A 14396-nucleotide genomic window follows, 5' to 3' on the forward strand; every position below is an offset into this window, starting at 1 on the left:
TCGTATTTTAATGGCCATTTTAATAGTTTGTGTGTGATTTGTAAATTGCAAGTGGGGGTGGGGTGGATGGAGCACATAGTTTAAGTACAACATGCTTTCCTTGATGTTTTTACACTGACCCAACCCAATTCAGTATTTCCTACCACTTCTTTCTAGATTCGACTTCTGAGATGCAACTGCAGCCTAGTCTTTTTAGTCTCAGAAGATGCCATCTTCAGGTTAGAGCAAAGCAAATTAAAAAAAAAAAAAAGCAGTGAGGAGAACCAGGTATCCTGTAACTGCCATGTCAGGGACCTCAGTCTAGAGTGTTTCCTATCTAGTACCTGCAAGAGTCCAGGTGCTCCTTAAGACTAAAGCAGTATTAAGTAACATCAGATTAGAGTATATGACAAAAATGTTTTGTCAACATGCTTTAGAGTTGAACTTGGGAAGCTCTGCTTATGCCAGGAAGCTACCAGGTTCCCTCCATCCTGTTGGCGCCTGGGGCACAGCCCTTTATCTGTTTTCCCGGGGGTTGTAGCGTAGCCCATGTGGACCCTCAGAATCATAGCTTTCATGGTAGGGAAGAAACAGCCACTCGGGTGCATAGGTGGCTGTAGTGTACACAAAGCACTGCACACTGTCCCCAGGGTCACCGTCACCCTCCCACTCCAGCACCTGCACCTGCAGGGCTGTGCGCTGGTACATGCTGGGGCAGTCTTCAAAGTCATCCAGGAAATGCAACATCTGCTCGTCCACCTCGTAGATCTCACCTGTCACACAGTGGCCCTTGCCTGGTAGGTACAGCAGCCAAGGTATGTTGTGCTCGCCTGCAATCACCAGTGGGAAGGACTCAACTGTGCAGCCTCGGCCTCGGAAGGCTGCTAAGCCATGTGAATGGTCCAGCATGACTTTGTGGTTGGGTTGGCCCCGCTTCAGGGTGCCATATACGAAGATGTGGGCCATCTGTCTGCAGGCACTCTGGAGGAGAAAGCAGGTAGGCACATAAGCAGATGAAGAGTCTTCTTGGGGGAAGCCTCTGGACTGAGGGTAATACCACCACAGTCCTTCCACTCTGCTGGCCAAGCTCATAAGGAAGAGAAGTCAAAATGTTCTGGTTAAACTTTGCTATGGCACCCAGAAGCTCATGTAGTCTTCACATCATGAAATGCTTTCTCTAGCTATTTAAAAAGCTGAAAGAGGCACTAGGCCAGCCTGCCCTGGAGTTTGAAATCCCAAACCTAGAGAGAGGAGCACATATTAGTGACTTTAAAAATCTGGGCTGGGGGGAAGCAAGGTGTGGTGATATACACCTTTAATCCCAGCACTTGGGAGGCTCAGGAAGTGCATCTCTATAATCGTAGAGGAAGAATACTCCCTAGCATGGTAAGCACCATGATGTGTGTATGATGGGAAGATCTTCCCTGTGTTTGTAAGATCGTATAGGTCTGGGCTCAAGTGATCCTCCTGCCTTAGCCTTCTGAGTAGCTGGCATTAGAATACCAGTACACCCAGCAAACGGCCTCAATTGCGATTCTAAGGTAAGAAAAGCAGGCAGGTCAGCCACTCTGCCCCACTAGGACAGACTAATCCAGGTCTCACAAAGACCTCAAGCACAGACCACATATGGAGACAGCTCTTGAGCATCTCAGGTGGGAGGAGCAGGGTCATAATGGGGCTAGAATAGAAAAAACAAACAAACAAAACACCCACAGCTTTTTCAGCTGGCTACGGTGGGTCTCTATGACAGCCTTCTGTTTCAGGAGCACAGGCCTGACCCCATGTCTAACAAACCTTTCACTCAATGCTCTGTCCCAATGCAAGTCAAGTCACTACCAGGCCCCTGTGGTAACTTCCAAAAACATGCATACCTGAGTGAGCAGCTACCCAGGATAGCCCAGCCACACACATAGGTATTCAGCCTAAGAAGAGACTTCTCTGTCAGACAGGAACATCCCAATCAGGGACCAACACCTGCAGGCTGGCCACCTTCTGACACAATTAGCTTTCAGTCTTTTAAGGAGCTTTGAAATCCCCACAACATATATTATGAACAAATACATATAAGTAACAAACTGGATCCCCACTTCTGGGGCAAAGCAAGGTTTCAGCAACACATTTACATTCCTGTCCCAACACTTAAGACCCAGCAAAACTTCACAGCATCTGTGGGCCCATAGCTTTCTTTCCCAAGATCTTCGAGGGTAAGAACAATTCATGGTGATCTACAGCAGGAACCTTGGCTCCATGTAGAACTAACATTTGCTTGAGACTGGGCTACAGACTTAGGTACCTAAGTGACCTGTGTAAAATGTGGCTTGAGAATGGAAACACAGGAGCAGGTCATCTCCATACCCTGTCTATGCTCCACTGGCCCTACCAGCAGTGCCTGATGTCAAACTGTAGGGCTTTGGGAAGGGGACCTCCCAGGGCAGGGACAGGGAACATGACCTAGTGACATAGAACACTTGCCCTGCTACCACAAGGGTGAATCATGAGTCTGTGCACTGAACAGCCTTTGTGTCTGTAAGCATGTATTTATCATTTCATACTTAACATGTTCCTCTCTATATGACCTGCCTGAAGGACCTGGCACCATTTCTACCCACTGCGTTTGACATCTGCACTGGAGCTGTGCACATAGGACCTGAATGCTTTTCTCAAGCATGTTCTTATTTTTGTTGGAACTTAAAATTGCTCTGGGTGTTTTGTGTTGCATGGGTCTCCTGGTCATGCTTCTGTAGAGGTGACCTAGCCTCACCTTTTCTGCAAGCCATCAGAATGTCCCGTTTTCGGAGGACTCCCCAGAGCTTATACAAATCCTCTCCCCCTTGGTGTACAGTGTGGCAGGAAGGGAATTGAGGGACATTGTCTTGAGGTGTGCTTTCACTGTCTTCCAGGTTCTTGCTGGGATGGCCAAGCTCTGCTTTTAGCTTGAACTAAGGCTCTTAGGTTCCCTGACCCCATTGGCTTCTGAAAAGTGATAATGATAGGGTTCAAGTAGAGTCTGCATTCCCTCTCTGGAAATTCCAGCGTGAAACTCCATTGCCATGGTAATTGGGGAGTTGGTACCTTCACTTCCTCTGCCCTCCACTGTTCCCTTCTCCTTCATCTCAGTCCACTCATCTAAAACATCATTGCCATTCTATGGGTTCCTAGCATTTTCCTAGCCTTTCTTTGCTTCTAACTCTGCTGTGGACACAGGCACCAGGTCCTTTTCCTTACCTCTTTTCTTTAAATGGTATCTGTGTTTCTCTAAGAGATTTTCTTCCCATGTCTGGCTTTTTCTAGTAAAAACTGACCCTCTCTGGAAGTGGCACTACAATGGGAGGAGTTGGGGTTGGATTTAGCAGTTGGGTGGCCCTAGGGCAGGTGTATGTGTGGGAGGTGGATAATCCACGGACAAGTGGAGTTTCCTTCCATCTATTTCCAGAGTGCTATTGCCATCCTCCCTAGGCCTGTGTTAGAAGGAACCTGTCTTCCTCTGCTCAGTTTGAGAGAGTTGGGATATATCTGTCTCTTGTATAGATCCCATGTCTTCCTACCCTAATCACTCACATTTCCAGAGCACCAGCCAGCTCATGCCTCCTGGGCCTCACTGTGCAGAGATTTAGGATCTGGTAGAGCTGGCTGCTAAGTTAGTCACTGTTCAGTTCTATTTTCTATCTTCAGAATCTCATTGCCTACTTTCTCTTGCTATTATTGAATGGATATACAAGTCCATTTTATGTAACTGTAATGAAATGTGTAAGGTAAGGCAACTTTATAAAGAAAAGGAGTTTTTTCCTCTTAATTCCTATAGGTCCCAGACCAAGTGATGGTTTTATTAGAGGCACCCCCTGAGGGGGTGCAGGGCACCATAAAGCAGAGGGCATATATATGTGATGGTCTCCTTGCCTCTTCTTATAAAGGAAACAGTATATAATCCCTTGGAGACCTTACACAACCCTCAATCACCTCTCAAAGCCCCGTCCCTTAAATCATACATGCTGCTTCCACCCCCATCTTGCCTAGAATGCACAAGGCCATGAATCTAATCCCAGCATCACAATTTTTTTACCCTCTTACTACCTTATATTGGAATTCTATTTCAACATGTAGACTCTTGGAGAACATTCAAACCATGTTCAAACCACAGGAAATGGTATCTTAGGAGACAGCCAGGACAAAAGCGTCTGTTCTTCACTGCCCACTGTAAAGCCCAGCCCCTGAACAAAGGCATATTCTCCTTTAAGAGGGCTGATATGTGACAGGAAGCAATGGGGCAGGCAGTGTGTGTGTGGCATAGTGAGAGGCACTGCTCTACAATAGCTGACGCAATATGTTCTGGGATACCAATGAGCAGAGTAGAGAAGGCTGCTGATGGCTAAAGACAGGGAGAGGGTGGGAGCATAGAGGGACTCACTTCTGCTGCTGCTGAAGGGGAAGAAGGCAGCAACTGAAGGTACGTTTTGGGTGCTCTGTGGGCACACACAACACCCAAGTATGACACTTCTTTGACCTCTGCAAAGTGCACACTAAGCCAGGTGTGGTAATAGACCACCTTAATGTCAGCACTGGGTGTGTGTGTGTGTGTGGAAATGTGAAGACTGTGAGTTTGAGACTGGCAATGGCTCACTGTACATAGTTACAGAAAGAAAGAAAATAAAACTGATGATGATGATGGTCCTGAAAACATCCCCGGAGAGCAAGGACAGAGTGACTATGGCAAAGTCCACTGAGCTAAGAATTCACAAAATGAAAAGAGCTCCTGATAGAAGCTGGGAAGCAGCTGTGGGCAGTACCCACAGCTGTCACTAAGAGTCAACACAGGAGGAAAAGAAACATTTCATCCAAGCAGGCTCAGGAAGGAGGCCGGACAAGAGACTGAGGGGCCAGTTCCTAGCCAGAGGCTAGTTTGGCTTTGGGTCATGCTGGGCCCTGATCACCTCAGGGCTCTGTAAGGTAGGAGGCATTTCCTCACTTACCATGGGAGAAGCCAAGTCAGGGCTCTGAGAGGAAGGTTATAACCAGGGCTGCCGCCTGATTCTAAAGCTCTGCTACTCACAGGAGCACAGGGGTAGGAATGTGACTAAGTGGCATATGGCCTGGAACAATTTTCTATAAGGCTCCTTCTTCCCTGCACCCCACCCCATTTACTTTGAATGTATTTTGATAAAAAACATTGAATTTTAAGCAACTGGTATAAAATCCACCTACCAGAAATCCAGTATTTTTTACAATTAATTTCCTCCTCACCATTTCTACATGTGTAGTGGGGTTCTCCTGAATGCACACCGTTGAGACACAGATCTCTAGAAGAATGTTTCATCTTATATAATGAAACCACTATCCGTTAATAAGTTTCCCTTTAATCACTACCCTGCTGCTCCTCTCCTGGAGGTTTGGTACCTTATCCACCTTGCATTCATGAAGGCCAACAACACTGTCTTTTATGGCTAGCTTATTTCACTTCTTGTAGTGTTTTCAAGGTTCAATCATATTGTGTGTGTGTCCTTTTTTCCTTTTTAAAGCTAAGTAATATTCCACCATACAGACTACCCAGTTTTCTTATCCTTATCTGTTGATGGGCATGGATTGGCTGCTGTCCCTTTCGAATTACCACCAAGTGGTTGCTTCTGGATGGTGGCCATCTCCATGAGCATGAGGTAATATTTCACTGTGGGTATGATTTAGTATCCTCAATGGTTAATGATATTCAGCATCTTTGGATGTACTTTATTGGACATTGGTGTATCTCTGAGGATCATCTTTTCAAGATCTTTGCCCAGTATTTCATCCAAGCTGTTTGTCCTGTACTTTATAACATAGATAATCATCCTATTTGGATACATGAGCTACATTCACTTTCTCCCATCTGTAAGTTACCTTTTCATTCTATTAATTATATCCAGTAATGGACATAAATTTTGATGTAGTCCAATGTATTTTTAATTTTGTTACCTATGATTCTGATGTCATATCTAAGAAATCATTCTCAAACCCAGTGTCAGGTGGTTTTTCCCACTTAAGTTCTTACTTAAGCCTTTGACCCATTTGTTTTTATGTAAAGGTCTAACTTGAATATGGATATATGCTATCGTTTGTTGAAAGAGCTGCCTGTCTGAATAAGATGGTCTTAGAATTTCCTGCAGTTTTTGTTAACTCTACATGCTAGTAACTACTTCCTAGTCCATTTGACTATTACGTTTGTTTTCAGGCTATTGACACACTATTTTGACAAAATAGTGTGTGACAACTGTGTGTGACTGTGACAACAGCTTTGTAGGTTTTCTGTTTGATATATATTTTCTAAAGACAGTGTTGAGTGTCTAGCCCAGACCCACCCTACCTGCCACTACCTACAGATCCCTTCTATACCAAGTCCAACCTTCCTACCCAGCCAGATCTCTCACATTCTTTTCCAGAATCTACCCCAGAGAAATTCCCTGACCCTCCCCATCATGACCCCACACCACAACCCACCAGATCTAGCCTAGGTCCCATATCCTGTGCTCTGGTCTAGTCTTGCTACCCTTGCCTACACTGCAACCCATCTCTAGTCAGGAACTACCCTACTTGCCACCAACCACAGGTCCCTCCATTTCCATCTCTGCCTCCAACCCTTCCATCCAGCTAGATCCCCCACATCCTTCTCCAGAGTCTAGCCAGGTGAGTCACCCTGATCCTCCTCAACCTGCCAGATCTAGCCCAGGTGCCATATCTACCAGTACCCAGGCTTTCTCTGGCCACCCCTTCTACACTAGGGGTCTGCCTGGAATAACCCTACCTGCATCTTCATATCACACAACCCACAGATCTCTCCTATATCACATCCAACTTTCCATCCAGCCAGATAGACCCCCACCCCCAGATTCTAGGCTAGGTCAAAGGGGCACATTTCATACACCAACTTAGTCTCCTCTGACCATCTGCCTTATTCCATCAAAGCCAGTTCCAAATTCTAGGTCCAATCCATCCACACAGTTTCTCTTCTACCCAACCTCTGCCGTTCATATCAGATTCTGAACAAAAGAAGTCCATATGTGCCAAACTACAAACAATATGAAAGATCAAGCCAGACCTACCTACCAGTCCTATAGAAATGACTGCCAATGATTGCCAGTAACAATTACTTAGATGAACCCAGGACATGGAATATAAAAGGATAATGATAGACTTCATCAAAAACACAAAGAAACAGCTCAGTGAAATTAAGGAAGATAAAGCTAGTGAAGCCCAAGGAAACCCAAGCATTAGGGTGAGAAAAACGATGAAGGACTTGAGAATGGAATCCAATAAGAAGATATAAACATTGAAGCTGAAATGAAGATGGAATTGTAAACCCCAGTAACTCAACTAGAAAACTCAAAAGGCAAGCAGAGAACATATATTAGGATACAATGATAAAATAGAGGATCAGAATAAAGAAACAGAATAAAGAAAAAAATTAAAATCAGAAGAAAGGAACATACAGGAACTGCAGGGCACCATGAAAGAAACAAAGTTTTGAATTATAAGCACAGATGAAGGAGAAGAATCCCAAGTTAAGGATACAGACCAGATCTTCAACAAGATCATAGAAAAATCTTCCCCAAACTAAGGAAAGACACATCCCTACAGATACAAGAAGCATACAGAACACCAAATAGACAAGATCAGAAAAGAAAATCCCTCTAGTATACCATAGTTAAGACACTAAATACACATACCAAGAAAGTATATTGAAAGCTGCAAGAGAAAAAAAAGAAGTGTAAGTTACATATACAGAAAAGCCATTAGAGTAACAGCTGATTCCTCAATGGAAAGTCTGGAAGCCAGAAAAGCCTGAAGCAAAGCATTCCAAGTCCTAAATGAACATGAAGGGGATAGTGGGGTGGGGGTAAGGGGTGCTGGAGAGATGGCTCAGCAGTCAAGAGCACTGACTGCTCTTCTAGAGTCCTGAGTTCAATTCCCAGTAACTACATGGTGGCTCACAACCATACATAATGGGATCTGATGCCCTCTTCTGGCATGCAGTTGTACATGCAGATAGAACACTCATGTATATAAAATAAAGATCACGACTGGCAGTCTAGATTGATGTATCTAGCAAAACTATCTGCCATAATAGGAGAAAGACAAACCTATCACAATATAAGCATCCTAAGAAGAATTCATATCTAACCAAAACTTAAAGAAAATGAAGAAATACTTTGGGCTGAAGAGAGGAATACACATAATAGAATGTGGAGAGAAATAAAAAACCATATTTATTAAAACACACAGTATCACTGAGACCACCACAACACCAAACATCAATAACATTAACTGCAGCTAACACACACACACACATTTCAGTAAAAACGTTAAATATCAATGCCTCAATTTCCAATCAAAAGACAAGCTGACTAAATGGATCAAGAAACAAAACCTATTTATTGTCTATAAGAAAGATAGGCATTGATTTAGAGTAGTACCCCAATCAGACTAGACCAGAAAGCAAGCAGGTATCACTATCCTAATATCTGACAAAATAGAGGAATCAGAAAAGATACAGAGGGACACTTCATTCTTATCAAGGAATAGTTAACTAAGATGACATTACCAAACTAAACCTACATGCACCAAATTCAGGGGGTGCCTAATTTCATTAAAAAAAATCTATTAGTGGGATTTAAAGACACAGATTAACATGAACCCACTAATAGTAGGTGACTTCAATCTGGCACTTTTCCCAATAGACATGTGTCTTTGTTACTGTTCTATAGCTGTGAAGAGACACCATGACCAAGACAGTTTAAATGAAAGTATTTGGTGATCTGCGTACAGTTTCAGAGGGGTTAGTTCAGAATCACCATTGTGGGGAACATGGTGGCAGGCAGGTAGGCATGGCACTGGCAAAAGCAATAACTCAAGAGTTTACATCTTATCCACAAGTTGGAGGTAGACAAAGTATGGCATGGGCTTTTGAAACTTCAAAGCCCACCTCTACTGGCTTTCCTGCAAGAAAATGTTTAGCTCTTTTATAAGTGCCTACATTAAAATTAAAGGCATTGTGGAACATACCTTTAGTCCAAGTACTCTGGAAGCAAAGGCAAGTGGATCTAGTAGATAAATGTTGATAGCCCCAAGTAAGCCTGAACCACAAACCTGAAGGATGAGTGTTCTTATGCATCCCACACAATGTGGACCCACTCTCCCCACTGAGCATCAATAGGTCTACCAATAGGTCTACTTTTCAAGATACAGAACCAGATAATGTGAAGTTCAGGATGGCATGGTACAGACCTAAATCAAAGTTCTCTACTTAAAAACTGGGTTTATCATATTTCCCAATGAGCTACTTTCTATTGACCACTGACAGCCAGTCATAAGCATCCAATGCCATACTTTGGATTCCTCTTCCCCTGACCCTTCCCTCCCATTTTCTCTAGGTCTCCACTCCACTGCAGCTTCTTCCCCAAATGCTTACTGGAGAGTTCTCAACTAAGCCCCTGAGAGTGTTACAGTAAATGTGTTGGTGGAAGAGGATTCAACCTTGATCAAATGGTGGTTTCAGAACCAAGAAGCAGACTCAGGAAGGGGACAGCGGTTTTCTGCTTTAAACTGTAGAAAATCAGCAACTTTCTTCTAAAGAAAACAATAGCTTATTTCTGTACAAGAAAACTAGGCTTTTTCTCAGAAGCATTTGGTAAGCGATTCCTTTATAATACAAAACCAGTTTGAGAATACTACTTATGCAGTACAAAATGAATGTTGTGCATTTCTGGCTTCTTTTATAAGAAAAACATCATTACCTTTTTAAGCTTGTGTTTTGAACAATACACATGGATCCTTCAGGAAGCAACTTGTCCCTGTGGGGATTGCGAAAGGATCAGAATTAAGCACTGAAACAAGCAATTAATTCCCATTAGAGGATTAAGGCACTCATGTTCACTTTGAATCAGAAAAGCAAGTTGAGAGTGAACTGTTGTATGACCAAGAGGTTACTTGTCAAAGTGAATAAATTAAAGACCCAAAGAGCAGCTAGATGTACAAGAGGGACTGAGTAAGCACAAGATATAAGCCAGGGGCTGGGTAAGGTTTCATGCCTGTGGAAGGACTGCCTTTTTCTTTCCAAACACTGAGGGAAGCTGGGTCAGTGCCATATGCTGCTGTCTTCACTCTTAACAGATGTGTCCTGTAGAAACCAGCCCAATTCCCTCACCTTACCACACATGTACAGTCCAGACAGCTACACATGGTTGCTCAGCTCAGTTTTGCTGTGAGCTCCAGAGCCTGTTCTGAGTAGATTTATGCAGTGTTGGTGTGGATGTTATCACAGATATAGTTAGGAGCAGATGGGAGGCTTACAGTGTCAGGACTGAGATGGTCCTGATTAGAATAGAAGAGCCCAAAGCAGAACCTTTGTGTTAAACTTTGCTATAGCCTGGAACAATATGTCTATCCAGAAGTCAGCCCAAAAGGTAGAGCAGGCTCAGCGTCTCCAAACACTTTAGCTCAGCAAAACCTGGCTAGTTAACATTGTCAATATTTAAAAAACAAAACACAATGGAAATGTCCATCTGGCAGGGCACTGCCTGAAATGCTGTCACGCAGCAATTTGCTTTCCTGTAGGACAATCCATCGAGTTTCATATTTCGTCACTGAAGCAGAATTGAAAATGATTCCAAGTCCTTTGCTGGATTGGTCCTCATTGATTTCTTTTCCCTTAGCCACCTGGTGGCAAGAGTGTAAAAGGCAGGAATTTGGACTTTAATAAGGTAGTCTAAATACAAATATTGAACATGTTCAATCCAAACTTAGAACACACATCAGGTAAGCCAAATAAGAAAAGGGCTAAGGATTAAACTCTTGCAACATTAATTGCTAAAGGATTTAAAATGGATGTTATCCCTTAGCGTAAGAACAACCTTCTGAAAGCAACCTCAATAAAGTCTCTATCCTGTTTGTATTAAAATTTAGTGGCACAAGAAGTACAAGAAAGCTCTGAATATCATCACTTCAGTTTCTCTACACGATAAGTCAAGGCACTAGCAATCTCCCCGTTGTCAAGACTGTGGTGGAAATGAGTGACCATATACAGGGGGCACAGAGCTCTGCCTCTGGCCAGATGTGTCTACCACTTTCCACTGACTGCAGAGGAATCATGTAGAACCAGGAACTCCTGTGCTGTACACCCACAGCACAGCACTTACAAATGGTGTCTTTACTTTTCATCATCCACCAGCTGTGTCAAAGCTGGCTACACAAGGCCAACCAATACCCTTGGCTTTACCAACATTGCCAAATACCCACTCATAGGGCATCTTCTTGGGGAACAAACATACCCAACTGTGGGGAAACTGAACAAGGATCTTTTAGGTATGGAGGATGGGGTGTGGGCCATGTTTAATGGGAAATCTCTCATTTTCTAGAAGCCTCCTTGCATCTGAACAAGGAGTTACTTCTCCCCTCCCCTACAGTAACCCTATTTTCCTTGGAGCAAAGGCTGAGTATCTGATGTAGTTACTGATTAATTCTTCAGAAGTTTCTTAGAACTGTAGGAAACAGGTGAAAAAACAAGATGCTGTGAACTTTAAACCTGGCCCTGGCCTGTGAGCAGGGGCAGGAGCTGAGGTCCCGGGCATCTTGCCAGGGAGGGCTGGTCACATCCTGCAGATGCTTTGATGCTCTCATTTGGTTGCCTGCTTGGCTCTTTATAGTAAAGACAAGACCTTCCTGCTGAAGCCAGCCTCACCAACTCCACCAATACCCCAGAAAGCAGACAGCCAAACACTGTACTCAAATTTGCAGCACTAGCTGCCTTTGAAATCAGGTACAACCTGCTAGTGTGTTCAAAGCTCCAGATTCTCAAGGGTCTTAGCAAACAAACCTTCATGGTCCCCATACCTCAATGGGCTGCACAAATCTGGCCTTGGCAACCATTCTGTGAGTTCTTAATGTTTCTGTCATGCTGGAAATGTTTTTCATGCTTTGTCAAAGATCCAGCAAGTAAAAGGTAAAGAACGTTCCTGAGTTTGATGCCTGGGAACCATGTGTTGGAAGGAGAGAACCAAATTCTGGCCTTCACATGCATGCTGTGGCACACATGCCCCCTCCAAGTAGACACACATCAGTGTAATTTTAAAAACTTAAGGCAGTTACATTCCTACTTCAAAATACAGTGACTAACAGTGCAGACACAGCCTTCTCTTCACTTCTGCTCATTCTGAGTATGAAAGTGCCTGGAAAATTCCCACTGGCCTGGAAGGAGCCTTGGAAACACAGGCCAGGTACATTGGGACGGAGACATGTTGGCTCCTGCTGTTACAGGTGGCTGAGCAGCCAGACACCTGTCAACAGGCTGGGCAGGCAGTGACAGGCCTCAAAAGGTGCCAATAACCCACTGGTGCCACCTGCAGCTCAAGCTGAATCCAACAGGGTGGCCACTGCCAGACTGCTGGTCTTGGCCAGCGTCCAGGCATAAATGCTTCAGTTGTACTCTCAAGTTCACGATCCAGTTCTAAGCCCCCAGTTTGCAACACAGTCTGGGTGAAGACCTACAGGCAGCTCACTCAGTGCTAGTCTCTGCCAACATTGCTGGTCAGCATCCCATGAGAGCCAAGCAAAAGAGAATCAGGTGCTCCAAATCATGGGAGGTGACTCAGGTGGGAGCCAGTGATCCAGGGAGGCACTACACACAGCTGGAGGCCTGACATAGGATCTAGAGTTTGCAAGCTCCATCTCAGCAAAGTGGGAAGGGGCCCAGTGGGACGATGCCACTCTCTGGAGGAGGCACAGTGACACTCTCCAAGGTGATCCAGGTGGTTCTACAGTGGTAGCCATTTGTAAAAAAAACAAAACAAAACAAAAAAACAAAACAAAAAACATTTTGTGTGCAAATAAAGAGTTGATATAGAAAATACTATTGAGTCAACCATAGTGATACATACCTATAATTCTAGCATTCTGGCTCATAAAAGATGGCAAATTCGAGGCCATCATGAACTACAACAACCCTATTTCAAAAATAAAAACTAATGAGCACAAAAGAGAGAGCCAGTCTACAGGCCACTGAGCCTCCTTTCCTTGCCAGTTTATTAGAATTAGAATTATTAGAATTCAACATGCCTTCTAATCCCTAATCAGAAACCCTCACCTTCAGGGTTTCCACAAGCAGTGAAGTTTCTGTAGTTTTTCTGAAATGGACTTATGCTGCCCTGTTAAACTCAATCATGTCTGGACCCTGACTCACAATGAAAACAGAGTAAGATGCATTCCTCTGCAGTTAAAGGTTCAAGGAAAGGAAGCTGAGTCTGGTCAGTAGGCGCAGAAAGAAGAATGTGGGGAATGGAGTGTATCCCATGCCCAGACATTAGGACATATAGCCAGAGGGGTTTTGTTTTGTTTTGTTTTGTTTTACCTACTCAGGGCTCCATCTATATTAACTGTTAACTAAGCAGTGACTGTCAATACTTGGTTAAGAAACATAGCAAATGATCTGGCTTTTGGAATATTTTCCAGGCTCCTGGAGGGTAGCCTGCTTTTAACTCATATTAGGTAACTTCTCAGAATGTGTTTACTATTCCTGGAGCAAGTACTCTCTGGTCAAGGAGGAAAGAGCTAACAACCCAGGTCTTGTTCTAACTCACCCTCTGTTAGTGGGAGATACAGGGAAATGGGGCATCTGGGTCTGGCTGAAGGTAATTTCTAGTCTGCCTTGTGCCCCAAAGGCTTCACTGTTTTACTCTGAGTCAACTTGGGCAGAAAACCAACACTTGCCTGAAGATTCCACTCCCTTCCCTTCATGTTTCTACAGCACAACTTCAAGGTATTCTGGAACATTCTGTTACAAGAGCTATGGCTGTTTGAAACAGGAATGTCTAAACTAGAACACTGTTTTGTTTTTCAAGGACAACTCAAGCTATAACAACACTGTGTGTGTGTCTGTGTGTGTGTGTGTTCTGGGGATCAAACTAGAGGCCTCAATGGAAGGCATATACTCTACAAATGAGCCAAATTTCCAGCTCAATTTAACAAACTTTATATCCCCAATTTAAAAACTAAGAAGAAACCTGAGAGAGAGCAATTTAAAATATTGCACAAAGTTGTTCTCTATACTTCTATATACTGTACTAACAAAATACTCCAGAAAGATGAGAATTTAACCCATTTAAACAACTGTCTTCCTTCAGAGGACTGATCTACTCAAAATGAAGAGAATAAAAGCACAAGTGAGGCTCCTTGGTCGGCTGCTCAATGTGTTGTTTACAAGCTCACCAGTCAGGTTCCTTTCTTACCTTTTTCTTCTTCTAAGGCAGAAGTTTCTCTGTGTAGACCTGGCTGTCCTGGAATTCTCTCTGTAAACCAGACTGGTCTCAAACTCAGAGATCTGCCTGCCTCTGCTTCCCAAGTACGAGGACTAAAGGTGCACACCAGCAGTCAATTTCTTTAGGACAGAGAGCCAAATGACT

The 14396-nt window shown here is 43.8% G+C and overlaps 1 protein-coding gene across 2 annotated transcripts in view; it reads right to left on the bottom strand.

Annotated features, from left to right (window-relative positions):
- The window catches only part of Ggact (gamma-glutamylamine cyclotransferase), a 21909-nt gene continuing 7513 nt past the window's right edge, over window positions 1-14396 (bottom strand). For both annotated transcript variants that reach the window (XM_021182608.2, XM_021182609.2), the window contains 2 exons: window positions 9738-9794; window positions 1-960 (listed from right to left, as the gene is read on the bottom strand). In XM_021182608.2, coding sequence (XP_021038267.1) covers window positions 496-945 — 450 coding nt within the window. In that variant the 5' untranslated portion in view covers window positions 946-960; window positions 9738-9794 and the 3' untranslated portion in view covers window positions 1-495. The remainder of the gene's footprint in view (window positions 961-9737; window positions 9795-14396) is intronic.

The sequence above is a fragment of the Mus caroli genome, chromosome 14 (genome assembly GCF_900094665.2).
Source record: "Mus caroli chromosome 14, CAROLI_EIJ_v1.1, whole genome shotgun sequence".
NCBI lineage: Eukaryota > Metazoa > Chordata > Mammalia > Rodentia > Muridae > Mus > Mus caroli.